This window comes from Lissotriton helveticus, chromosome 10 (assembly GCF_964261635.1).
Source record: "Lissotriton helveticus chromosome 10, aLisHel1.1, whole genome shotgun sequence".
Classification (NCBI taxonomy): Eukaryota; Metazoa; Chordata; class Amphibia; order Caudata; family Salamandridae; genus Lissotriton; species Lissotriton helveticus.
The window spans coordinates 725,305,520-725,332,060 of record NC_136071.1 but is presented as its reverse complement, the minus strand read 5'-3'; the positions used below and the strand labels follow the sequence as shown (position 1 = coordinate 725,332,060).

Genomic DNA, 26,541 nt, shown 5'->3' with positions numbered 1-26,541 from the left:
GCTGTCCGAATCTGATAATATAACAGCATATCTGATGCAGTAGGAGTCTTTAATTTGCACATCTGTGGGAGCGTTAGAAACGTGCCAGCTGAAAACAGGTCACTCCCTTTCGCTAACTCGTGAGATTTTGCTCGCAATGTGGTTGTCTTATCCAATAATGGGGCAATAAGTGGATTTCCGCCTATTGGCATGGATGGTGCAAATAAGACCTTCTAGCGCGCCCTCTTTGCAATCCCTTGCCAGGCCCAGCGTAGTGTCTCAACCGTATCGCTTTCTAGATAGGGTCCCTTATAGGGTTGCTGGACCGCCTCGTTCAGTGGGAGGGGGGAACCCTATCAATTTCGATTGCCACAAGAGGTTGATATGGGGTTGGGTGTTGGCAAAAGTGCAGGAACTGTGCCTGTGCGGAATATGCATATAACTCAAAATCCGGTGCATCTAAACCCCCCTGCGCAAATGGTAATGTCAATAATTTCTATGAGACCCGAGGTTGTTTTCCAGCCCAGACTAATTCCAGTATGCTAGTGCGGAGTCTCTTGAAAAAATGTGCATTTAAAGGCATTGGAATGTTTACAAATAAGTATAGCAGTTTAGGTAAGATGACCAATTTTGTTATTGCTTTACGGCCTATTAGGGACAGCGGCAGGTTTTTCCATCGCTCTACTTTGCTTATCCACCAATGAAATTACTCTCACATAGTTAGCCAACCACAATTTCTGCATGTCCCTGCAGATCAATATCCCCAAATATCTAATTTCACCTATGGCCCATTGTAAAGGAAATTCTGTTTCAAAATGATCTGTATTATCCGTGAGTGGTAACATCACGGATTTGGCCCAATTAATCTGAATTCCTGTTAGTCCACCATATCGGATTAATTCTCTCATCACTGTGACAAAGTTGTCTTTGGGATTTATTAAGTATATCGTCATATCGTCGGCGTACATTGATATTAATAGACTTCTAGATGTGAACCCAATACTCCTTTGTGTATGATATTGGGGTAGTCGGGCGGCCAGTCGTTCAGTGGCTATCGCAAATAATAACGGTGAAAGGGGGCAGCCCTGTCTCGTCCCTCTTGTTATTGTGAATGGTTCCGAGATTTGGCCGTTCACTCTGACTCTCGCCGTCGGGTTTGTGTATAGTAATTGGATTTGTTTTTATAAATATACGACTTAGTCCCATAAGGGTCAATAAGGTGAAAAGAAACTTCCATTCTAATTAAGCAATTGCCGTAGTGGCGTCTAATAATGCCGCCACTGCTTGCACCTGTGGGGCCAGGTAATGCAGTAGACCACATATCGTTCTCAGGTTGTGTGCTGTTGAGCGACTTGGTATAAATGCAGATTGGTCTGGAAGTGCTATCATTGGGAGCATCGGTTGGAGCCTGTTCGCTATTAATTTAGCATAGATCTTAGCGTCCAGGTTTTTTAAGGACAGCAGGCGGTACGATTCTTGTTCTGCCGGGTCTTTATCTGGTTTCAGTAAGGTTATTACAGTGGCCTCACGCAGTGTAGGGGGCAAACTACCTGTTTCCTGTGCTTCCAAATATACCTGCAGTAGTCTAGGGGCAAGTACATCTGCGTTTAAGCCGTCTGCACCAGGGGCCTTATCTGCCTGCGTGCTATTTATTACTTGCCTGATGTCGTCTGCCGTAAATGGTAGCTCCATATACACCCAGGCCCCTCTGTTAAACCAAGCTAACTCCAAAGTGTCTAGGTAATCAATTATATCGGTCTGTGCCGGGTTTGTTTGTGTGGTATATAGATGATAAAATTGTGTCATTGTGCGTAGTATGCCAGAAGGTGTTCTGGCGGTCTCTCCCCCTACCATTTGAAGTTCTGTTATGTACGCCGACCCCCTTGGCAATCGGAGCAAGCTCGCTAGTGTTTTCCCTGGACGCTCACCTTCCCCATATCATCGAGCCTGCACATATTAATGCATAAAGCGTGTTTCTCTTTCTGCTTCCTCCTGAAACTCTGTCACTTTGGTTCTAATTTGTGCTGTTGTTTCAGGGGAGGGGTTGGTGTGTTGTAGTTGTTCTAACTCTCTAATTTCATGCTCCAGTCAAGTAATAGTGTTGTGTATGTCTTTGAGGACTCCTGCTTTAAGTGCTATGCAGTTTCCCCTTGTGACCGCTTTTAATGCTTCCCAGAGTGTTTACGGTGACTCCACTTTGCCTTCATTTAATGTAAAATATTCTACGATTTTACCTCGCAGTGCTTCACGGAATACCTGATCAAGTAGTGCACTTGACGGAAATCTCCAGGTAAATGGTTGGATGTAGGATTTAGGTATGTTTATTTTTAATTGTGCAGGCTTGTGTCTGAAAAAGGTGCTTGGATGGTTCATTGCGCCTGTTACCCAGTTGTGCAAGTCCCTAGATGTTAACCAGTAATCTAGTCTCGACAATGCATTCCGATGGTGCGTTACACAAGTGCCTTGCCTGACAGTAGGGTTTAGTACTATCCAGGAGTCAACTAGTTGGAGATCCTCTATGATATCAGTAAACATTGCCGCTGCTTATGGGTGATGTGCACAGGGCGCTCCCTGTCTGTCTGCCTTTGTCGAAAGTACCACGTTAAAGTCCCCGCCCCATAAAATTACCGTATTTCCCATAGCTTGTACTGTTTGCCATATTTGTTGAAAAAATGCAGGGCAATCTGAGTTTGGGCCGAAAGTGTTCACTATCACCAAGGGGTGTTGTATAGCTCTCCCTGAATCATAATGTATCTCCTTTCCCTGTCCCTTATCGTGTGGTGTGTCTTCCATTGAAGGCCTTTGCGGATTAATATCGTCTCATCTCTTGAGTAGTTTGAGTAGCCAGATTCGAACACCTCCCCCCATCTGTTATTTTTAAGCACCACCGCTGACGAGTTTGGCAGGTGTGTTTCTTGCAGCAGACATATGCAGACTGCATGTCTTGTGAGATAAGAGTGAATCAGTCTAGTCTTCCGACAATCATTAAGGCCCCTGACATTCTAGGTATGGCAGGTAAGTGTATTCATGGCATTACTTTGTGAACAATTTTAGTGGTAAAGAATGATCCGCTACATCTGCGTGTTACAGAGTAATTCCTCAACTGTGTAGTGGCATGTCTGAACAATTCAATATCTAACGCTGGTCGTGTAGGCGTATATACCAATGTGCGCATCATTCCCTCTTGATTGTGATGTAGTTGTACATGTGTTGGAAGCTTTTCAGAACAAAACATTTCCCATACCCCACTCCCATACTAACCCCCCAATCAGGTTGCGTCCCTCCCTCCCCCTCACCCCTTAACTTAAACCAAGTTACCCATTTTACAGAACATAAGGGAACCCTCCCATCCTGGTACGTGGGGCCGCCGGCGTACACCCCTGCACATGTAGCGGGGTGGCCGAGCGCCCAACAGACTACCCTGGCCCCCAGGACCACTCAATTTACTGTATCTACAGTTGGTGCCAGAAGGGCTACAAGCGTCTGTGTAATCGGCACTCCTTTTATTAAAAGTGCGAGTCAGAGTCTTTTGCATCATCACACAACCACCTTGTGTACCACAGTACTTAAGCAGTCTCTTATCTGCGATTCCAGCGTTTTAGTCCTCTCTCGTTCAGTCGTTGTCGCTCAGATTGTTCTCGGTCTGTACATCTGTTGTCGTTTTGTGTTGTTTTTGCTCCTTTGCCATTTGTTTCGCATATGTAAAGGCTGCTTTTGCAACAGTGAAGAAAGTGGGCTTGCCTTGTCCTTGAATTATAAGCTTGATTAGCGCATATTTGGTTCCTAGCTGTTGAAATATTTTTTTTCCTGTATGAATTCCCTGCGGGCAGCTTGTACTTGCATTGTGAAGTCGGGATACTTAGCGATGGTGTTTCCTTGGTAGTGTAGTGTTCCTTTATCCCTGGCCAGCCTGAGAATCATATCCCGATCTCTATAATTTAGCACTCTAGCCAGTATTGGTCTTGCCATTGCGCCTGGCTGCAGCCTAGGGCCCAAAGTGCGGTGCGCCCTCTCGATAAGAACATTTTTGAAGAGGTCAGGACCAAAAAGCTCATTCATCATAATTTCAACATATTCTCAATATTTTGAATGTATGTTGTTTCTGGAATTTCCATGATCCTTATGTTATTTCTCCTCGATCTGGCTTCCAAATCCTCATTCTTCTGCTTGATGACATTCAGTATCACGTCCATTTCCCGCATTTTCTTGTTTATGTCTGACTGGCCATCCTCCGTCTATGACACTCTCGTTTCCAGTGTGTCTAAGCAACCCTCCTGTTATTCCACACGTTGTGTTTTCCTGTCCATGCGCTCTACAAGCATGTCCATTTTGGAGTCTATTCCCTGGAGACTCGTTTTCAACTCTTTAAACATCGCACAAATGTCATCTTCAGGTAATTGGCTTGTTGCGGCTTCATCTGTATGTTCCTTCTCACCGGTATCCCCCTCCGCTGATTTATTAGTCCTTTGTCAAAGTTTATCCGGGGCTGTCGCGTGTCTGGCTTCCCCATTGCCGCTGTGATTGTCTGTGTGCTTTTTGAGTGGAGGTCCCCCTTTCTTGCGGCTGAGCTACGTGCGACACCGCCCGCGGTGTCCTCAGCTCTCGGTATTGGAGCCTAGCACCTTTCGTGTTTTGCCTCAGCCTGCCTCTCAATCTTCTGCAGACTCATTACCTCCGACAACGCTCTCTGTCACCGAGCATCCGTGTCCAGTATGGTCTCGCTAGTATCTTAGGACCCACTCTGCTCAATCACCTCCATCTGGTATATGCCTGTCTATTTATGTCGAGTTTAAGCACTCAGTGGTACTCCCTTCCTGTGGATGGTGGGATATCTGTTTAATGTGCATGTGGCACTACTCCTCTTCAGGCCTAGCTTGCGCTCTATCTCCTCTGACTTATAGTGGCTGAGCCGCCGCCGTTGACAACATGGCGGATCCGCCTCTGGCCCCTTCCACCCTCTCCCGCTTGTATTGGGCCGCTTTTTTCGCCCACTCCCACTTCTGTGTTCTCTAGCGCGGACTCACCCAGCCGCGAACTCTGGTGGTTATGTGCTGCACTCCGCTGGCAGTCCCGCGCTCCGGTAACTCTGTCTGCTTTCCACCGGTTAACTATGTGGGCCCGCGGCTACCGTTTATGTCGGGCGCCTGGTCAACGCGTCTCATGCGCCGAATATGCTGTGCAGCCCTCAGTTCAAGTCAGTATCGTGCCCGTAGAAGTTGCACCGACTGACCTGGTAGTTGTCGTTCCGGTGCGGGTGACTCCGATGTTTCCTCCCGGCCTTCCTCACTCCCCACGCCGGGTGGGCGCTTACTCGAGGTCCCGGCTTTTAAGATGTGGCCTCGTGACTAGGCCCCTTACGAGCGCGGATTGTTCACCATTCACGGGTCGTCTTTACTCCGAGATGCGCCTTCATACTGCAGCATCGATGACCCAACCTTATTTACTGCGTGTTTGTGTGTGGACCCTGGGGTCCACGTCTGATGTGCGGATTTTATCAGATATCAGAGACTCGGCCGGCGGAGCCGCCTTAGTGTGCGGCCATCTCGCTGCTTGGCGGAGCCACCCCCCATAAGAGCCAGTTTGTAGTTCTTTCTAGCCTGCCTGATCTTAGTGATGTTCCTGGTAATAACATGCAACTCATATTACAGGGAGGAGTGTGCTCGAGAACAATTTGAATCAAACCACTGCTGGGGGACAGATTTTTTCCCACCTTGTTTAGACAATACATCCTGGTCCGCGCCTACTATGACTTGAAAAGAAGATAAAATGCTTTCAGGAGATGCTGATCCGTTCAGGCAGGTATCAAAGGCCAGTGTACACCTAGTGATTAGTTGTTTGTTTACCACATCGGGATCCATCATATTCCAACGGAGGGTGTACCAATTAACTTTGTCAATCTTTAGGGTGGCTAATGCCTCGTCTGCCGCCTATACATACCTTCCCTGATTGCTAGCAGTGAGTATAACCTTTATGCATAATGGAAAATTATCACTCAATGGGTTGGTATCAATTGAAAACGTGAGCAATCTAGATGCATGCATATTTGATAAAAATTTATAATCTATTGTGGAACAAAGGCCCTACTGTTGAAAGTCTGCGGTATAGAAAAAGGTCTAGTGCATAGTTCATTAACAAAGTCCAGGTCTAAGTTAAACACAAGTTCATTAAAAAGTTCCCCTGTGCTCAAATGGCAGAAATGGGTATTACGTATGCCTGCTTCCACATTAAAACCACATATCATATCATCTTCATGAGAGCACAAGGCACAGTTAAAGTCCCCACACATAATGAGCATTTTATTTTAAACATTTGCATTACACAGGGTTCTTAATTCATTGCACAGATTCTTAACCATATTAGGAATACTATCAGGTGGCATGTTATTGTAAATGTTAACCAATATCATACAGTGAGAGGCAGTTGAATACAATATTAGCAGTTGGTAATAAGGAGACCCAAAATAAGATTCAGTTTTGATAGAATTTAGCTTATTAGATATGTATGTACGGAGCCCACCTTTGGCTCTACCGTATGAACCTTCTATGGCATGAGTGTTAAATGTTCTAAAGCCATTCATGTGTATAGAGTCCTCCAGCCACGTTTCCTGAAGACAGATAGTGTCATATTTGAATATATAATTAGACCATTGAGGATTACTAATCTTGGGGCGTAGACCTGATATATTCCAAGATACGAGGCTACACCCAGTGCTCACAGTGGTAACGGGGGAACTGGCTACCACCAGATCGTAAGAGTTACAATCTTCAAGGCATATCAGCTGCTGGACTGTAGCCTGAGGATTAGGTAGTTCAGGTACCGGGGTCTGGTCCTGAGAAGTAGAACCAGTGACCTGGGCCTCTTCATCTGGGATTTGTAAAGTTAGAGAATCAAGGGGAGGGTCTGACCCCAGGGTATAAACCCCTTGACCTGTGCTTCTTCTACTGTACATACCAAAAGTGACATAGGCTTTTTCTGCTCTGTTGAAATTAGAGGACTATTTTCTTGCCTTAACACCCTGTTTCCTGAATACCTGAATTACATGTCTAAGGGTCTTAAGCGTTTGCTTTTGTATGTCAGTCAATCGACGTCTTCTAATGTATTAAAGATGTCAAAGTGATTGTTGACTGGGACCGCATATCTTGACTGATTACCATAAAAGAGCCCCTTCTCCTCGGCAATGTGCTGTGGATATGCAAGTGAAGGATAGAAATACCCCAAGGGTAATATGTCTATCTCATCTGATCTAACAGGCCCTTTGCCCGCCCTATCTAATATCAACTGTACCAAATCCGGGGACCTGAACGATAGCACAACACAATCCCCTTTGAACAGCTTTCTAGACTGGCCAACCAAACTTATTCTTCGAGCCATCTTAAATTCTGAGAATATAGGGTTGATGTTGATCCCAGTTCTTACGCTGAGGAAGTGGAGAGATTTATTAATCAGCAATGACCAGTGCTCATTAAAACTGGGTAACACAGTAGGAACATTTGCCAACACCACGGTATACAGGGTTACTTCTGGGGGTAGATGTAGATTTGTAGGTGGTTTCTGGGAGACCACATGTGTAGGAGACTGTCTCCGCATAGGGGTTGAGAGCTGGCCTCTCACAGGTTGAATATGATTGCCCCAACCTACAGTATCCCCAACTGGACCCTGTGTGGCTAGATCACGTTCCTGATTCGCACCACCCGTGGCCGAGAGGGGCTCTGCACTTACTTTATCCGTGTTTCTGGATCAGGTACGGGGAAATTAGGCCTAAGAGGAAGGCCAGGATTAGAATTAGGCTGACCTTGTTGATTCCAAGACTCCCTGTGTGATTAATTATTAAGATATCTTCACGCCTCCTCCCAGAATTACCTAATGTTGTTTGAGAGGGAGCCGGTATAAATTTATTGAGGATGGCTAGCCTAGCTTGAAATTTGGGTACGTTATTGCACTATGGGATCAAATAAGGCTGATAACATTAATTGTACTTTGCAGGGAAGATCTTCTTTTGTTGCGATATTTGATAATTCCACCTCTTTCAGCGCCTCTTTCAGCCCCGGTGTCGTCCCCTTTGTGGGCTCGCTATTAGATTGACCGGCTTTGCGACCTGTATGTTTCAACATAGATTGGGGTTGTTTGTGATTACCCTGCCCTTTCCTTTTCTTAGGTGGTGGTGTGAGAGTATGGCAATGCGCTATTTTGGCCTTCTGACCCCTAGTTGTAACAGGTGACCTATGTGGTATTTCACTAATCTCCAAAGCCATTATGACTACTGGCCCTATATCCGGAGTGTCTAATCTGTTTGGAAGAGAGGAAACTTCCTCAGTATTGGGAGACGGCAAAGTAATAGGGGGGCATTTCGTGTAAGTGAACATTGTGGATCCAGGGATAATCTCCTTTCAGTAAGTTCTATCTCGTGAATTTAAACTGACTCAGCCCTCAAGAGGAAAGCATCCAGGGTCCCCGCAACCCTCTGCCCTGTTATAGCCTTAGTCTTACTCATGCTGGAGTCCCGTGAAACAAAGACCACCGATGAGTCAGTGCAATCTTTTCACACAGTACCTTATCAATAAGGTCCAGCAATGAATCTTCAATAACAACAATCAATGGTGTAGCCCTGTCTGGCCTCCTTCGGTCTCCGACGGGTCCGCCCTTGGCCCGGGCGTGGCCTGCGCGTGTCCAGCGCTGCGGGAGCCCGAGGCCGCTTTTGGAGCGCCTCCTGGTGCTTCTTTATGACGATGTGGCTGTGTGCCACGCAGGGAATCCTGGGTGTTGCGGTCCCTTTGAACCATTGCAGGTATTTAAATGCGGGCAGGAGCGGCAAAATCACCAGTGGCATCCCCCTCGGACGGGAGAGAGCGGCAGGTAGGAAATGCGGCAAATCAAGCAGAAGAAAAAGCTAAACCCGCACTGCGGAAGCCCGCAGCCGCTTTTGGAGCGCCTCCTGGCGCTTCTTGATGACTATGTGGCCGTGTGCCACGCTGGGAATCCTGGTTGTTGCGGTCCCCTCGGACCGTTGCAGGAATTTAAATGCGGGCAGGAGCAGTGAAATCACCAGTGGCAGCCCCCTCTGACTGGAGAGAGCGGCAGGTAGGCAATGCGGCAAACCAAACAGAAGAATAAGCGAGACCCATAATCTTACAACCTCTTTGTGAATTATATATACGATTACGAAGTTGGTGCTATTTCAAGCTCTTGTGTTTTTTTAATTTTTATAAAATATTCTTTGCTATGTGATTTTACGTATGTGTATGATCATGCCATTGATCGAATACCATTTTTTTTAAACGAATCTTTAAACGATACAAATCTTTCATCTATCACTAACCAAATCGGAAACCCGAGTTTCTAGTCAAGATTGTAGAGGGAATATAGGTAGACTAGAGGGCGGGGCCTTTGACAAATGTTTGACTACAAGGCACATTCGACTCCAGTACCGTAAGGGGCATACAAGATTTACCGATCATAAGTCGAGAAACTATCTCTGATTGGTTTGTATGATTAGGTATGGCACAAGAATGAAAAGCAAAATTTGCTACAAATAATATGAAATTATATAGGAATTAGTAATAAAAGGAACCATGGTCTAATCCTGAAGAAAGCCACAAGACAATTGTTTGGCATTATAGGTGGCTGAAACATGTAGACTGCAGATGATGGAGTGATTAAGATTCAGTATCACTGCCTTTTGTTTTTAACCTTGCCAAAGGGACCCCTATGTCAAACATTGGCTATGAATACTGTGTAGGCAATTCTAATCTAAGATCCCATCAATCTTTATCATTGCTCCCTTTAATTTCAAGGTAGAAGTACACTCAGATGCATCAAGTATCGAGGGAGCTCGATGATGAAGCATGCAACTAGTAACCCTATTTTGTGAGAGTTCCATTACGAAAAGAGAAATGCGCCTTTTTGGTCAGAAAAACTTTACTAGTAAAATAAGTAAAGTAAGTGGGTTGACTTCATTTTTGATTCATAGAAAGAACTTGAAATGTGAGTCAACTCTCCATAAGACTTCTAATCTCTCCCCTCTGCGGTGGTATACCCTGTATTTCACACAGGCTCCTTAGTGTACCCCAATGTGCCATCTGTACCTCATCTCCTCAAACAGGCACAATCTACATTATTTAGCAGGAGAGCACACATACTAAAATACAACAGGCAGGCCATCATACATTGCATCCCTTTGTCCAAGTAGCATCTACATAGAGTAGCAGGGGGATAATCATAAGCCTTGTTCCAGACTTTCAATGGGTTGGTCCTCTAGCCCCATCAGAAGCAGGGACAGGGCTTGAGGGAGGTCTCTCAATAATACTGTCCTTACCACCAGTCTTCTGGTTGCAATGCAGAAAATATGTCCTGCTGGTTCCTTTTTCTTGGGCCAATTCCTGCCTTATTGTTGAGAAGAACAAGTTACTTACCTTCGGTAACGCTTTTTCTGGTGGATACAGTATCTGCCTGTGGATTCCTCACCTTGTGAATATCCCCTTGCGTCAGCAACATTCGGAAATTCTTTTTGTAGCTTTGCGCCGACGTGGATGACGTCACAGAGGCACGACACCGCGCGCGACTCCACTGACGTCACCGACTCCATAATAGGCCCACGCCGGCGTGATGACATCAGTTCCGCCCTTTTTTCCATGCCTTCGAGGCACACGGACAGACCAACATCAGTAGATATATACACAGTATACACAGTACACAAATGTCAAGATAACACACATAGTGTGACACCAAGCAGAAAACCAATTGAAATAAAACTTTTCCTTCAACAATAAAAACATATTAACATCACAGTTACTCAGGTATAGAAGAGTGGACATCGGGGAGGCGGGTGGGTCAGTGAGGAATCCACAGGCAGATACTGTATCCACCAGAAAAAGCGTTAGCGAAGGTAAGTAACTTGTTCTTCTGATGGATACATCTGCCAGTGGATTCCTCACCTTGTGAATAGATTCCCACAGCAGTCCCCACTCCCGGAGGAGGGTGTCCACTCTCCTATACCAGAAAGTCCTGGAGGATAGAACGCGCAAAACGGCCTTCCCTCCTCACTTCGGTATTCAAGCAGTAATGCTTCGCGAAAGTGTGGAGGGAGGCCCAAGTAGCCGCTTTACAAATGTCCTCAACAGGCACACCCCTAGACAAAGCAGATGTTGAAGACTTTGCTCTAGTAGAATGGGCTCTTATACCCTCTGGAGGTTCCTTACCAGCCAGGGCGTAGCAGATCTTGATGCATAGAATTATCCATCTCGAAAGAGTGCGCTTGTTCACAGCTCTTCCTTTTCTGCAACCAGCAAATCCAACAAACAGCTGGTCATCAACTCAATAGTCCTTAGTCCTATCAAGATAAAAGCTCACCGTCCTCTTAGGGTTCAGACGGTGGAAGGGAGAGGGGGAGGATAGAAGGTAGGAAGGGTAATAGACTGTCCTAGATGGACGGGAGTTACCACCTTAGGCAGAAAAGCAGCCCTGGTCCTAAGAACCATTCGTTCAGCATGAATGGTCAAGAATGGGGGCTTTGAACTAAGAGCTTGAAGCTCACTTACCCTCCTTGCCGAGGTAATTGCAACTAGGAAAACCGTCTTAAAAGACAACAACCTCAAGGGACAATTATGCAGAGGTTCAAAAGGGGAACCCATTAGAAAAGTAAGCACCAGATTCAAGTCCCATTGAGGCACAATAAAAGGAGTAGGAGGAAATTTATTTGTAAGGCCCTTCAGAAATCTTAAAACAATAGGAGATTTAAATAAGGACGGCTGATCCAGCAGGCAGAGAAATGCCGACAAACCCGAAAGATAACCTTTCACTGTAGCCCCAGCAAAACCTTGCTGCGCTAAAGAAAGAGCAAATAGGAGTATATCTGACAAACGAGCCCTCAAAGGGTCAATGGACTTCTCCCCACACCAAGTCACAAATTTAGACCATCTGTAAGAATAGATTGACTTAGTGGAGTCACGCCTGGCCGATAGAATTACATCCCCCACATCATGTGGGAGAGAAAAGGAATTCAGGTTGCCCCGTTCAATCTCCAGGCATGAAGATGTAAGGTCTGCAGGTGGGGGTGTAGAACCTGCCCCTCCATCTGAGAGAGGAGATCTGCCCTGAAAGGGAGATGGAGCGGCGGGCACGAGGAGAGGTGGAGAAGATCTGTATACCACACCCTTCTTGGCCAATCCGGGGCGACCAATATAACTTGGGCCCGGTCTTGGCGAATCTTCCCCAGAACCAGAGGAATCAAGGGTATGGGAGGAAACGCGTAAAGGAGTTGCGAGCCCCAGCTCAACTGAAACGCGTCCCCCAAGGCTCACTGCATCGGAAACTGGAGACTGCAGAATGACGGGCAGTGAGCATTCTCGCGAGTGGCGAACAGGTCCACCTGAGGAGTCCCCCACTTCCGAAAGACGTGACGAACTACCTCTGGATGAAGCCTCCACTCGTGGTCGGCTGAGAACTGCCGACTCAGACTGTCCGCACGCACATTCAGAACTCCGGCCAGAAGATTTGCCATCAGACAAATCTGATGATCCTGAACCCAGGACCAGAGATGCACAGCCTCTCTGCAGAGACACTGCGACCCTACTCCTCCCTGCTTGTTTACATACCACTTTGCGGTGATGTTGTCCGTCAGGACCTGAACCGACCCCCCACGAAGGGAAGGGAGGAAGGCCTTGAGCGCCAGACGTATCGCCCGCAATTCCAGAAGGTTATTGTGAAGCAACCTTTCCTCTGGAGACCAAAGACCCTTGATCTCCAGATCCCCCAGATGAGCACCCCACCCTAGAGTGAACGCATCAGTTATCACTGTGGCCACCGCTGGAGGAAGTTGGAAAGGCTTTCCTTGAGACAGATTGCCCTCCACACTCCACCAAGACATATCCGCTGCAGTTTCTCTGGAGATCCTGATGGACTCCCTGAGATCTCCGTTGTGCTGATACCACTGCCTGCGGAGGCACCACTGGAGTGCCCTCATATGCCAGCGTGTATGGTTGACCAACAGAATGCAGGAAGCCATCAGACCGAGCAGACGAAGGACCTTCAGGACTGGAACTTCCGCTCCATTGTGAAATAAAGGAATCATTTCCTGTATGTCGCGAATCCTTTGAGTTGGAGGGAATGCCAGACATACAGTAGTATCCAGTACTGCACCTATGAACTTGTTGCGCTGGGAAGGCACCAGGTGAGATTTGGGTAAATTTATTGAAAAACCCAACCTGTACAACAACCGAGTTGTGACTTGCAGATGATGGAGCACTTTCTCCGGAGATTCTGCTTTGATCAGCCAATCGTCCAGATAAGGGAATACCGGAACCCCTGACCTTCTGAGATGTGCAGCCACCACTGCCATCACCTTGGCGAAGACTCGAGGCGCAGTAGTAAGACTAAACAGGAGGACCGCAAACTGGTAGTGCTGCGATCCCCCGTAAAACGGAGATACTTCCTGTGCGACTTCAGAATGGGGATGTGGTAATACGCATCCTGCAAGTCGATCGACACTATCCAGTCTTCTTCCAGCAGCGCTTGAAGAACCTGCACAAGGGTGAGCATCTTGAACTTCTCCTGCTTCAGGTAAAGGTTCAAGATCCTGAGATCCAGGATTAGACGAAGTCTGCCATCCTTCTTGGGGATCAGGAAATACCGGGAGTAGCACCCCTGAGCCCTCTCCTGCTCTGGAACCACCTCTATCGCACCCTTTCTGAACAGAGCCAGGACTTCTTCCTGCAAGAGCAGCAGGTGGTCCTCCGCACAAAAACCTTGGCAAAAAGGGTAATTGGGGGGAAATTCCTGAAAGGGAAGAGCATACCCATTCTCCACGAGATTGAGAACCCAAATATCCGATGTAATCAATTCCCAATCTCGTAGAAAATGGGTACGCCGGCCCCACACTGGGCCCACATGATCCGGAATGGCGGATCTAGGGCTGCTTTGCTGTGGTGGCAGGGGGTTGGGAAGAGGTAGAGGAGGAGGAGGAGGAGGCCTGACGACCTCTAAGACGAGCTCTTTGCCTGCTTCTGTACGACTTGTACAGCGTATTTTGCTACTGCTGCTGAGGTTGCCTGTAGGTCCGAAAGGAAGACCTGCCAAAACCTCTGAACCTCTTCCCTGTAGTACCTCTGGACTGTAGGCCCAAAGATCTCGCTGTCACTCTGCTGTCCTTGAACCTTTCTAAAGCAGCATCCGCCTTCTTTCCAAACAATCCTGGCCCATCAAAGGGAAAATCCATCAAGGCAGCTTGGACATCCGCAGAGAATTCAGAGGATTTAAGCCTTGCCGCTCTTCTTGTGGTCACTGAAGAACCCATCACTCTTCCAGACCACTCTGAATTTCCTGTCTAGCGGCAGCCTGAGTGTCAACAATCACCTCTTGAAAATCCTTCCTGTCCTCCTCAGGAAGCTTTGGAACCAGCTGTTTGACTAAATCCAACAACGCATGGATATAGCGTCCCATTAGACAAGTTGCATTAGTCGATTTGAGTGCCATGCTTGCCGAGGAAAATACTTTTTTAGCAGCCTGGTCCTGCTTCTTACATTCCTTATCCCCAGGAACCTGTGGAAAAGCGCCCGCAGATTTTTTCGAGCAGGCCTCCTGCACAGCCAAGCTCTCTGGCAAGGGGTGTGTAGATAAAAAGTCCGGGTCACCAGGCGCTACCCTGTACCTTCTTGCAACCGCCCTCGAAACAGCCGGGGCTGTGAGCGGACTTTTCCAAACCTCAGATATAGGCTCCGCCAAAGCATCATTAAAAGGGAGCATAGGCTCGACCACAGAGGTGGGCGAATGAAGGACTTCAGTCAGTATATTAGTTTTATACTCTGCAGTTGGAAGTGTTAAATTCAACAGGTCTGCAGCCTTTCTTATGACTACGTGATAAGGGGTCACGTCCTTAGAAGGGGCATCAGAAACAGAGGTCAAATCCCAATCAGGGGACAGTTCAAGACCACTAGCCTCTCTCAGATCATCGGAAAGATCCTCTGAATCCTGCAGCTCACCTTCTTCCATTTCTGCTTTACGATACCTCTGCTCTTCCAGAAGTCTCTGTGCCTCAAGCCTCAACCTCTCCTTCATGAATGAAGTAGACGGATCCGGAATCGACTCCGTCGGAGCCGGCATCGAGCCCGAAGCCGGAGGACTAGACCGCTGAACACGAGGTCGGATCAGATCCGGCATCAGCGTCAGTGGTGTCGGCGTTGAAAGTCTTGGCGTCGAAGGCTTCGGCGTCGAAGGCTTCGGCGCCACTGAGTAAAGCCAAGGCGGCGGCGGAGCCGGCATAAATGGCATAAAAGGCGCAGGTGCGTAAGTCTGGGGGATACCTAGATTGTATGCTGATGGACCCGTGGGACCAACCGGTGCACCAGAGGGGTTCATAGCTCTTGAATACACTCCATACATAGCATTCAGGAACTGAGTAGGATCCTGACCTGGAGCAGGAAAAGCCAGATAAGAGCCCACAGGCTCCTCTAGAGGGAGCGGAGTCTTCTCGACTTCGACCTCCACCTCAGGCTTATGCACCGGGGTCGACGAACCCGCAGGCAACAGAGCCTCCTCTTCTCCTCCATCTTCTTCATCTCCCTCACCCTCCTGGTCAGAAGAATGAGTCGGAGCCGGAGAAGGATTCGACATTGGCTTCGGTGAATGAACAGGCGAATTCACAGGCGAAGCCTCACCTTCGGAGACTTGAACTTCCGGAGTCGGAGCCTCCAGATCCTTGCGAAGTAACTTCACCTGCGACTTCGGTCTCGAGCTCGAATCCTTCCCAGAGTGATGACGAGACTCATGAGATCTCTTGTTGTGCTTCTTCCTCGATGACTTCGAAGCATGCACCGAAGACGACCTCGGGCGCGACTTCGAGCGAGACCTCGAACGACGAGTCTGTGAACTCGACCTCTTCTTGTCCTTCCTGCTCTTCAACTGTGCAACAAGGAGTTTCGCCTCCCTCTCAAGGAGAGCCTTAGGATTCATTTTCTTACATGATGAACATTCCTCGACGTCATGATCCGAACTCAAACACCAAACACAGCACTCTTGCGGATCCATAATAGACATCATCTTGCCGCACTCTCCGCAGGGCTTGAATCCAGTCTTCTTCGTGGACATTTCGACACAGAAGCAAAAGGACACCGAAATGAAACAAACAGTAACAAAGTTACCAACAGCTACAGAGGATCCCTGGAAACCGTTAGCGTCGACGACTCGGAAAAAAAGGGAGCTGATGTCATCACGCCGGCGTGGGCCTATTATGGAGTCGGTGACGTCAGGGGAGTCGCGCGCGTTGTCGTGCCTCTGTGACGTCGTCCACGTCGGCGCGAAGCTACAAAAAGAATTTCCGAATGTTGCTGACGCAAGGGGATATTCACAAGGTGAGGAATTCACTGACAGATGTATCCATCAGAATGAAAGCTTCATGAGCAAGAATGCTAGGTAAGTAAAAAAATCCAGTGCTGCTCTACACATTTGTGACGGGGGGGGGAGAGAGAGAGAGAGAGAGAGGGAGAGGGGGAGAGAGAGAGAGAGAGAGAGAGAGAGAGAAAGAGAGAGAGAGAAAGAGAGAGAGAGAGAAAGAGAAAGAGAGAGAGAGAGAGAGAGAGAGAGAGAGAGAGTGCATATGTGTATGTGTGTGTCAGTGACTGGGGAGGCTGAGAATAAATGAAAGTCTGCGTGAGTAAATGACACGGAACATGAGTGAGAATTAGTGAGTGAGAAACAGTGAAAGGCAGTGAAGGAAAATAAGTGACAGTGTGAATGGCTATGAGTGAGAATGAGTGACAGTTAGTTAGTGAATGTGAAACTAAATAAGAATGTGTGTGAAAGACTATAAGGTGGGGTGATGGAGTAAGCGAGAATGAATAAGTGACAGTTGCTGAGAGTAAGTATGTGCTAGTGTGAAAGAGTGAGTGTGAGTGATTGAGAGAGTGTCGGTGAGTGCAAGTGAGTGCACACAACTGAATCTAAGTGGGTGTGAGTGAATAGAGTTTGAGAACGTATACCTTTGTTTTGCTTGAGAGTCTGTTGCAGGCCCAGGCACACTGTTATTAATTCTTGGTTAATGTTAGGGCTGTCATTTTGAAGGTAATTGTTGCCATTAGGGTGTACAACCATTGCATATAAGGTCCAGGGGGAAGCAGAGTTGTCAAAATGGTGGTCCTGCCACACTTGTGGAATCTGTTAACAAATTGGTGGAGGGACATATTGGGGGCACCTATTTCACAATTTGAAAAAACTGGGTGAACTCCTGGGGAGTGTCGTTTCATGGACACACCATGAAAGATCTTGAATATTACATGAGTACTCGTTCAGAGCCTATTACTTTGTAATAAGTTTATGTGAAAATTATTGTGATTTAATATGTACTCTTTGATTCAATTTTTTCAAACTTTTCTCAGAGGAAAAACTCCATTCTCCTCCCAAAACTCTAGCACAGGAAAACAGGCTCCTCGCTTTACTCTGTGGTATAATGCCTCGCCACTTTCAAACATCACTAGCCACCTCTGGCTGCCACTTCTGTTTAGCTTCTGATTCTAGGGCTGGTACTAAGGTTGGTCATGCATGCCTGAAAAAACTTTTCTGTATTACTAGAATGTTTTTTGAAAGATGATTCCTTGTGGATTTCTATAGTGCTCCAATTAAATCATTTTAAAGTTTATGCATTTGGGGAAGATTCCTTCATGGAGAACGAAAGGTTACTTATGAGATAAAAATATTTCTCCAGCTGAGGTATACTCCAAAAGTTCACAACCAACCTTCTTTTCCTCTACTCATTGCAGACTAATTGCTAATTAAGGATTTCAAGTGTGAAAATTGTACCAAGTATGTTTAATAAGGGAACATTAAACATGTACCTAAAAGCATTTGTCTCTGAAGAATCAGGAGGCTCATCTTAAAATCCTATATGATTAGTATTGCACGCAGTAAATATTCACTGTATGTTACCACCAGCATCCCATTTATGCTGGAGAGGTTATTGCAAGGAGGGGGTTTATCTGGTGGAACTGTCCTAACGGCCTTATGTTTTGAATTGGGGGTGGCAACAGCAATACTAGAGGCAGTGGGTGTTCCCCAATTTTTATAACCAGAAGTTTTGTTGTTGGTCAGAGGTCAAAGGGATATGACCACTTTTCAAAGTAAGAGTGCCAAGCAGTGCTGCAACAACTGGGAGTCAGGAAACCTGATTCACCCCAGCTCCCACTAAATGCTATCAAAGACTGTGTTCAATGCTTGCTATGGAAAGATTAATTAGCAACTTGGAGGTCATGTCTTTTGGAGGTCATGTCTTTTGAAGGTCATTAGAATTTGCTGTTCAAATATTTGCAGTGAGGTTCCCAAACACTTGCACTTCCACCAAAATGGAGAACACTGGGCCTCTTCTCACAGAACACTGACGGGCAAGGAATATGCTAGCCCATACAGCTGTTAGACAATGAGCATGAAGAGGGAAAAGACTGCCTTGAATTCTGCTGAAAGGTAGGGAGTGGAGGTTGAAAAGAGGTAGCATTCTTATTTGTTTGGTGGGGTGGAGTAAGACAGGAAACATTGATTATTTACTGCTGTATCTCACAATTGCCTATTATTACCAAATTTTTCTCTGACTGTAATGTCGCCACAAATTAATAAGAATACTTTTGGGGAAAAAATACTTGATTCCGAGGTCGGCCAAGCAGCCAGTGTTCTTAAAAGGTTTAACATCTGATGATGATATTTTTCTGCAGAAAATCATTTCCTTGGAGGTATTGCATCCAAGCTACCCTGTATAAAGGTTTATGTGTTTGCATCCTACATTTAACTATGCTCTCCCAGCTCGCACCTGGTCCATTCACTGAAGTCCATTACTGTTATTTGTAAAACCATAGAGACAATTAAAACTGTAAGCTTCAAGGATTTAAATAAGTAAACTTTAGAACAGTATACAATGACTAGAACAATCTAGTCCACAGGGACTACAAATAATACTTTTCTGATAATCCCAAATCATTTCAAAACAACTCGCTTCAAATGAGGTTCGGCATCTTTCAAAGACATTTAAAATATCCTACAGGGAATATGCCTGCACACTCGTTGACCCACAATGAAGACTATTAAAAACTTATATATTCTTTAGCGATCAGCGTTACAAAAATAGATAGTTATTGTGATGAACGGAGCACAGAGTCTGCAGCAAATCAACTTTTTTCTGCGTTACTGGGCTCAAAAACACAATTTAACTCAAATAGTTTAATAATATTTCACAATAATATAATCTGAAATGGGACAAACAGTGCTACGACCATAGAAGGTAGAGTTCTGAAATAAATAAAATACAAGGACAAACGCTTACACTCAGCTCAATACAAATAGATCAGTGTACCACGTGAACAGGTGTGTACTCACCTATCTGATTTAACGCAATCTTTGATGACAGGGTGAAAATCACTTTCAAGCAAATCCCAAATATAGATGGTTGATGCAGCATCAAGAACAAAGAACACACTGGGCTTGGTGAGCGACCACTGCACGGCAATAATTGGATGACCATTTGTACAATCGCTCCAGTGCATAATGGGCAACTCATTAGACATCAGATGCAATCGAATGCTTCCATCTGAACAACCAACCTAACATACAAGAAACAAAAAATGGTTTAGCAAACCCTTATGTAGAATGTTACCAATTGTCAACCAAGCTGTATCAGACAATCATGATGATCAGGTGTAATATGTATTAATTTTTTACTAGACTTATGATAGAGCTAGATTGCTATAACAATGTTTTGCACAATACACAACAGGAAATGTTCATTTTACTTCAGTACAAGGATTACAGAACCCCTTAAGCAGGCTAGGGATGCCAGAACTTCATAAGCGCAGCTGGCAAGGGATACGGCAAACAAAAGAGGAGAGAAGTCAGCTTTCACTATTGTGAAGGAGAACTGGGCTAGGGTGGTATGGAAGTCATGAGGGAATAGGTCCATTGACATGCAGCCAATGATGAATTTCTTGCTTTCCTTTTCTTGGCAGTGTTTAATATTTGGAATGTGATAATGGAGATAATTTGGGTCAAGCACAGTTGAAAGTAGCATTTCAGGTGCTGGGTATACTAGCATGGGAGGATCAACACATACATACAGAATGGTCAGTAAGGAGTAGTTCTTCTCCATAGGTCTCTTCATTCAAGTCAAAAGGGCTAGAATATTCCTGCCTGTGTGGGGGACCCATTAACAATTTTTTAAGCTTAAAATATCTTTTTATCTTGCGACTGTCTCGAATTTTAAAATGTAGATAGAAAAATAAAGACCTATCTGGTGAAACATTGTCCAATTTCGATTATAATGTATTTTTGGCTTCCCGTAAGGTATCATACAGGACTATGGCAAGTTAAAGTGACCATACTACACACACTTTCTGAAGCCTTGATACCAGATTCATTAATGTCTCCCTGGAATAGAATACTTTACCCTGGCTACTGGACCTCAGGTTTGGTCTGCACAGAAGTCTTTAGTTCTTATCCCCATGTTTCAGCTTTAGAAGTATTAAAGGAATCTGGGAACTGGTAGAAAAGTGTATGTGAATTTGGCTGGCCAATTCATCAATGGGTTACTGCCTATCTGGTCTGGTTTGAGAAATCTGGACATTTTGCATTCTGGAAAGTGGCAAATATATATATTTGATGCCTTTGGAATCCGTAGAACATTGGTTCTTGAACTTTTGACTTCTGTGGACCCCCACTTAATCATTATTGGAACCTGAGGACCACCCACTGAATCTTTTTTGCAATCCAGGGACCATTTCTGAGTCATTCCTGAAAGCAAGGGATCCCGGCCTAAATTTTTTCGATAATTTGAACCGGAAAAAAAAACCACACAAAAGCCTTTAATCAAACAAATACACAAATTACTAAATATTTTATTTAATTCACAAAAATTATAAAAAATACAATTTTACTTTTAATTGGAAGGCTGGAGCTTATCTAAATTCAATTGAGGCCACTCATCGTATAAATTCTCTTCAGTATGATGCACCTGCACTGCTCCCATGAATCAATCTGAGGATACTAACTAATATTATTTGATTTTCTAAGCAATCGCGGACCCATTGAGTAGGTTTTGCGGACCTCAGGAGTCCCCAGACCACAGGTTAAGACCCACTGCCCTAGAAAATACACTCCCATTGTAGAGTAATATCCCAAGAAAGCATTTACAAACAAAGGAGCTTAAACTGAGTACTGGACTTGTTGCCTCTTTGATTATTTAAATAACATGTTGTAGTTTTGTCCGTATGTAAGAGGAATGTTTGGTATCAGAGATGCTATAAAGGCCATGAGAAACAGAGGGACTGATAGGAGTTCTAGGAGGCTGATATGATACAGAGACTTCCTAAACCACAATCCTTGGACTGTCGAAGTTTCCCAGACGTGCACTCGATCCTATTAGTGATGTGTTCATAATAGTGACTGATGGAAGATCCTGATGAAAGGGAATACCTTCTAAGAAGTTGGACCAATTTCGCCAACATTAAAAGTTGCTTTATAAATGTTTGCAAAATTCATAATTTGTTCTGCCATGAGTTCTCCACATGAGACCACTGATCGTGAATAAAAAGTTGCTAAACTTTGTAGCACTCTTTCTGGTAGATACTCTTAGCTAACCAAAGATTCTCATCTTTTGAATATGCCACACAAGCCCGACAGGATCCGGAGATTTTTTTTTTCTTCCTTGTTTTTTTAAGCAGTGCTCACTTGTGTTGGCAGGTAAAGTTGTGATGTGCTACGTGCTGGCTTCATGAGTGACGAAGTAGTGCCACATATAAGCGCCACAATTGTTTTGTCTTTTCTACTCCTAAAACTACAGATACGGAACATAAAACAATTGTTGGAAACAGTGTATTGTTCTCCAACTTCGACTTTTCAGATGTTAAATTAAGAGCAGTCCAGGGACGGAGAAATAGGAGGGCACTGAGGAATCTGGATTAGACAGAATACTTACCTGAAAAAGCATTACAGAAGATAATTAGCTTGTTCTAACCACGGATTACTCACTTTTTAATAGATACCAAAGCAGTACCTCGCAAAGGTGGATGGCCTGTGGTCTGTACTCAAATCAAAAAGTCCAGCCGAACCAAATAGGTGACATGCTCTTCCAGCTACATCTGGCTGTCAAGACAGAAGTGCTTCGTCAACGTATGCACTGACACACCTCACAGCCTGGCAGATGTCAAGGACAGGCACCCCTCGCATAGTTGTAACAGTTATGGACCTAGTAGAAAGGGATTTCAGATCCTCGGAGGGCTTTTTCTTGGCCAGTGAATAGCACATTTTGATGCAGAGAGCTATAAATCTCAAGAAGGTCCTATGCTGTACAGAGTTCCCACTTTTCACTCCAGAAAACCCCACAAAGAGTTCAACGTCCACTCGATGGGCCTTGGTACGATATATATAAAACTCATAACTCTTTTGGGGTCCAACCGATGTAACCTGTCTTCCACTTTCGAAGTGTGAGGGGGAGCAAAGAATGTTGGTGATCGATTGCTCAAAGTAGAAGGGAGTCACAACCTTCAGTAAAAAGACCGAGTACTCGGCACTAATTTGTCCGGAAAGAAGAGGTAGCATAGAGTGATTGCTCTGAAAGTGTTCGCAGTTAACTCATGCAACAAGCTGACATAATAGCAATATGGAAGACAGTTTTTCAAGATCAGGAGACGCAGCAAACAACAAGGCATATGAGATTTAAACAAGGATGGCTAGTGGTGCTAACGCTAAAAGGTTAACAAGGGGACAAAGAAACCTTTCCGGTGCTTTTTTTTAAAAATCATAAATAAATGGCATTGTCATTTACATTGCCAATAGCTTAATCGTTTGCATATGCGAGACCTATTGCATTAGCACCCACACGCAGGAGCAGGAGAGCAAGCACAACGAACGAGGAGGCAGGGGCAGGAGAGCAAGCACAAGCAACGAGAGGGCAGGAGCAGGAGAGCAAGCACAAGCAACGAGGGGGTGGAGTTGCAGGGTGCAGTTGGAGAGTGGAGTTGGAGAGTGGAGTTGGAGGGTGGAGTTGGAGGGTGGATAGAGGGTGGAGTTTGAGTTGGAAGGTGGATGGAGGGTGGAGTTTGAGGGTGGAGTTTGAGGGTGGAGTTTGAGTTTGAGGGTGGAGTTTGAGTTGGAGGGTGGAGTTTGAGTTGGAGGGTGGAGTTTGAGTTGGAGGGTGGAGTTGGAGGGTGGAGTTTGAGTTGGAGGGTGGAGTTTGAGTTGGAGGGTGGAGTTTGAGTTGGAGGGTGGAGTTGGAGTTGGAGGGTGGAGTTGGAGGGTGGAGTTGGAGGGTGTTTGAGTTGGAAGGTGGAGTTGGAGGTGGAGTTGGAGGGTAGAGAGGGTGGAGTTGCAGGGTGGAGTTGGAGGGTGGAGTTGGAGGGTGGAGAGGGTGGAGTTGGAGGGTGGAGTTGGAGTTTGAGTTGCAGGGTGGAGTTGGAGGGTGGAGTTGCAGGGTGGAGTTGGAGGGTGGAGTTGGAGGGTGGAGTTGGAGGGTGGAGTTGGAGGGTGGAGTTGGAGTTTGAGGGTGGAGTTTGAGTTTGAGGGTGGAGTTTGAGTTGGAGGGTGGAGTTTGAGTTGGAGGGTGGAGTTGGAGGGTGGAGTTTGAGTTGGAGGGTGGAGTTTGAGTTGGAGGGGGGAGTTTGAGTTGGAGGGTGGAGTTTGAGTTGGAGGGTGGAGTTGGAGTTGGAGTTGGAGGGTGGAGTTGGAGGGTGGAGTTGGAGGGTGTTTGAGTTGGAAGGTGGAGTTGGAGGTGGAGTTGGAGGGTAGAGAGGGTGGAGTTGCAGGGTGGAGTTGGAGGGTGGAGTTGGAGGGTGGAGAGGGTGGAGTTGGAGGGTGGAGTTGGAGTTTGAGTTGCAGGGTGGAGTTGGAGGGTGGAGTTGGAGGGTGGAGTTGCAGGGTGGAGTTGGAGGGTGGAGTTGGAGGGTGGAGTTGGAGGGTGGAGTTGGAGGGTGGAGTTGGAGGGTGGAGTTGGAGTTGGAGTGGGAGGGTGGATTTGGAGGGTGGAGTTGGAGGGTGGAGTTGGAGGGAGAGGGTGGAGTTGGAGGGTGGATTTGGAGGGTGGAGTTGGAGGGGGAGGGTGGAGTTGGAGGGTGGAGTTGGAGGGTAGGGTGGAGTTGGAGGGGGAGGGAGGAGTTGGAGGGGGAGGGAGGAGTTGGAGGGGGTGGGTGGAGTTGGAGGGGTGGAGTTGGAGGGTCTGTCTCCAATCCAGTGCATAGCCCAGTCGGCCTTCTTTTTAACACAAGGTAGGGTTTCAATGGCGTTGAAGAGAAACTCCCTTTCTTTGGAATCCTTAATGTAGGTTTTGATGAGGAGACTGTACATTTCGAGTGAATATTCTCCATAGTAATTTGAAAACCATAAAAACAACGGGCTTCTGTGACTTGCACTTCTTGACTAAAACGTTATCTCGCCGGGGTCGGTGTATCGGCGGATCGCGATCCCTGCTGCTACAGACAGACAGGACGGTCACGAGCAGCACAGGAGCGCACAGACATAAAACATGTTGACATCTCCCCCAAAGCCCTCCCTCCACGCGAGTTTGTGTCATATAAAAAAGGGATGACGAGCCGAACTTACCGCATGCAGCCTGCACCTGAGCGTAGCGCATGGGGCCGGACGGAAGGGCGGCTCCTCACGCCTCGGCAGCAGCAGCTCCATGGTACTCAGGGGCCGCTGCCTGCCGGCTGCCGTTCAAGCCTCCCCGGCGCCCCTGGGCAGGGCTGCGCGGAGCATCGTACAATGGAGGAAGAGAGCGAAGAGGCGGAGCGTACTTTATTACTGGCTGCTAATGAGATTCAAGCATAGTGTCAGCCTCCTATCCTGATACACAACGGCACCCGTATGGGCACTTTTAACCTTCAAGGGCACATTACCATGATCCCTAGAGTGTCCATACAAAATACGATAGGCGGTCACCCCAGCTATAAAAGGTGTTCCATAAACTATCACCCAGTACCCTACCGAGGCTCGACCGCATCACGTATGGAAGTCACCCAAGTTCTTACCCTCACCAAAAATGGGCAAAGGACTTCTAAGACTATGTCATAAACGCCCCAGAACATCCAACAACCGCTCACTCACAAATCCTGCAGCGCTACTCCGCTTTGCTTTCTCTCCCTCCCATGAGTCCCCTCATATCCAGAACAGCAGCAGCCTATCCTAGCCTCACCCGCTCGAAACAAGCTGTCCGTTTCAAGGACAACTTACCTCGAGCAGAGGTACAACTAAAACCCGGCCGCGGCTGACACGCTTATTATCACCCGCAGCCTGTATAACGACAAAAGCACGCGTCGCCTCCACAGCCAATCAACACTTCGGAATTCCGATTTGCTCACTACGATTGGCTGGTGTGGCCCTGGCTCGCGAATCCTAGATTACCTTACAAGCCTAGCAGTTACCAACCACTTCCAGACGACTCCCAAAATACGTTCAATCGTTGGATTAGTTGGTCTGTGACCCAGAAGTGCTAACAATACAGCCAAATGTTCGTCAAATGATGAGAAGAGGAGACTGATGTAAAGCTAAATTTATCGGCGGTCCGTGTAAGTAGCAGATGGATGTCACCGTAATTGCTACTACCACAGATGCTCTAGTTAAAGAATAGCTAGACCGTAGGTTGACCTATATTGGCATAGGACCATTCAGTTTATCATCTTTTCACTAATCAAAACAAGCACTCGCCCCCCTGATGGTGGCGTGGAGCGCTCCTCTCTTGCCTTCCGGAGATCGGAAGGCAAGAGAGGAGCACTCCACACCACCATGTTTCTCCGTGGTCATTCAGAAATGGCTCTGAGAAACACCCATAATTTTTAGGACTGAGGGGCGTGTTTTTCTTTCTCTCAGCCAATGAGAAGAAAAAGAGAAAGAAACGAAAAAACACACCAATCAATCCGAAAAAGACGGGGCTTGAACCGAGTGACGCCCCTCTCCTCCAATGGCTGGCCTCCGTTTAGGAAGCCAGCCAATGAAGAAGAGGGGCGGGTTCAAGCCCCCTACTAAGAAACATTAAATCTAGGAGCTCCGCCCACACTGCTACGCAGTCCTCGACCTAAAAATGCAAACAATAGAACTTGACCTGTAAGAGGTCAGGGTCTTGGGAAACACACCAGGCAGCAAACTTGTCACAGCAGCAAGTAAAAAGAGATTTTGTGGAAAGGTATCTGGCAGCAAGGATGTTATCTACAATATCAGAAGGCAATTGAAATGCAGTCAATTGCTGCAGCTCAATTTCCAAGCACAGAGGTGTAAGTTGCAGAGCTTTAGATGAAGGACCCTGCCCTGTTGCAGAGACACAAGGTTCTCCCAAAGTGGTAGGATGATCAGAGTGCATATGTTCATACTCAGGAGTTCTAAGTACAAAACTCTCCTGGCCCAGTACAGGGCAATGAGGATGACTTGGGACCTGTGGTTCTTTTCTTTCTGTATTATTTTTCTTGGCACAGAAACAATGCACACAACAATTTTGCACAATGTTATATACAGTTCTAAACTGAGCACTATACCCCAAATGTCGCCCTCTCTGTTCTCATATCTGGATGTGGTGAGGGGGTCCTAAAGCCCACTTGATCTTGCACATCTGATGCTTCT

General features: G+C 46.4%; 1 protein-coding gene across 2 annotated transcripts in view; it reads right to left on the bottom strand.

Moving 5' to 3' along the window:
* The window catches only part of DYNC2I1 (dynein 2 intermediate chain 1), a 519,500-nt gene that overhangs the window by 26,709 nt on the left and 466,250 nt on the right, over positions 1-26,541 (bottom strand). For both annotated transcript variants that reach the window (XM_078663277.1, XM_078663278.1), the window contains one exon: positions 19,324-19,547. In XM_078663277.1, the coding sequence (XP_078519403.1) occupies positions 19,324-19,547 (224 nt within the window). The remainder of the gene's footprint in view (positions 1-19,323; positions 19,548-26,541) is intronic.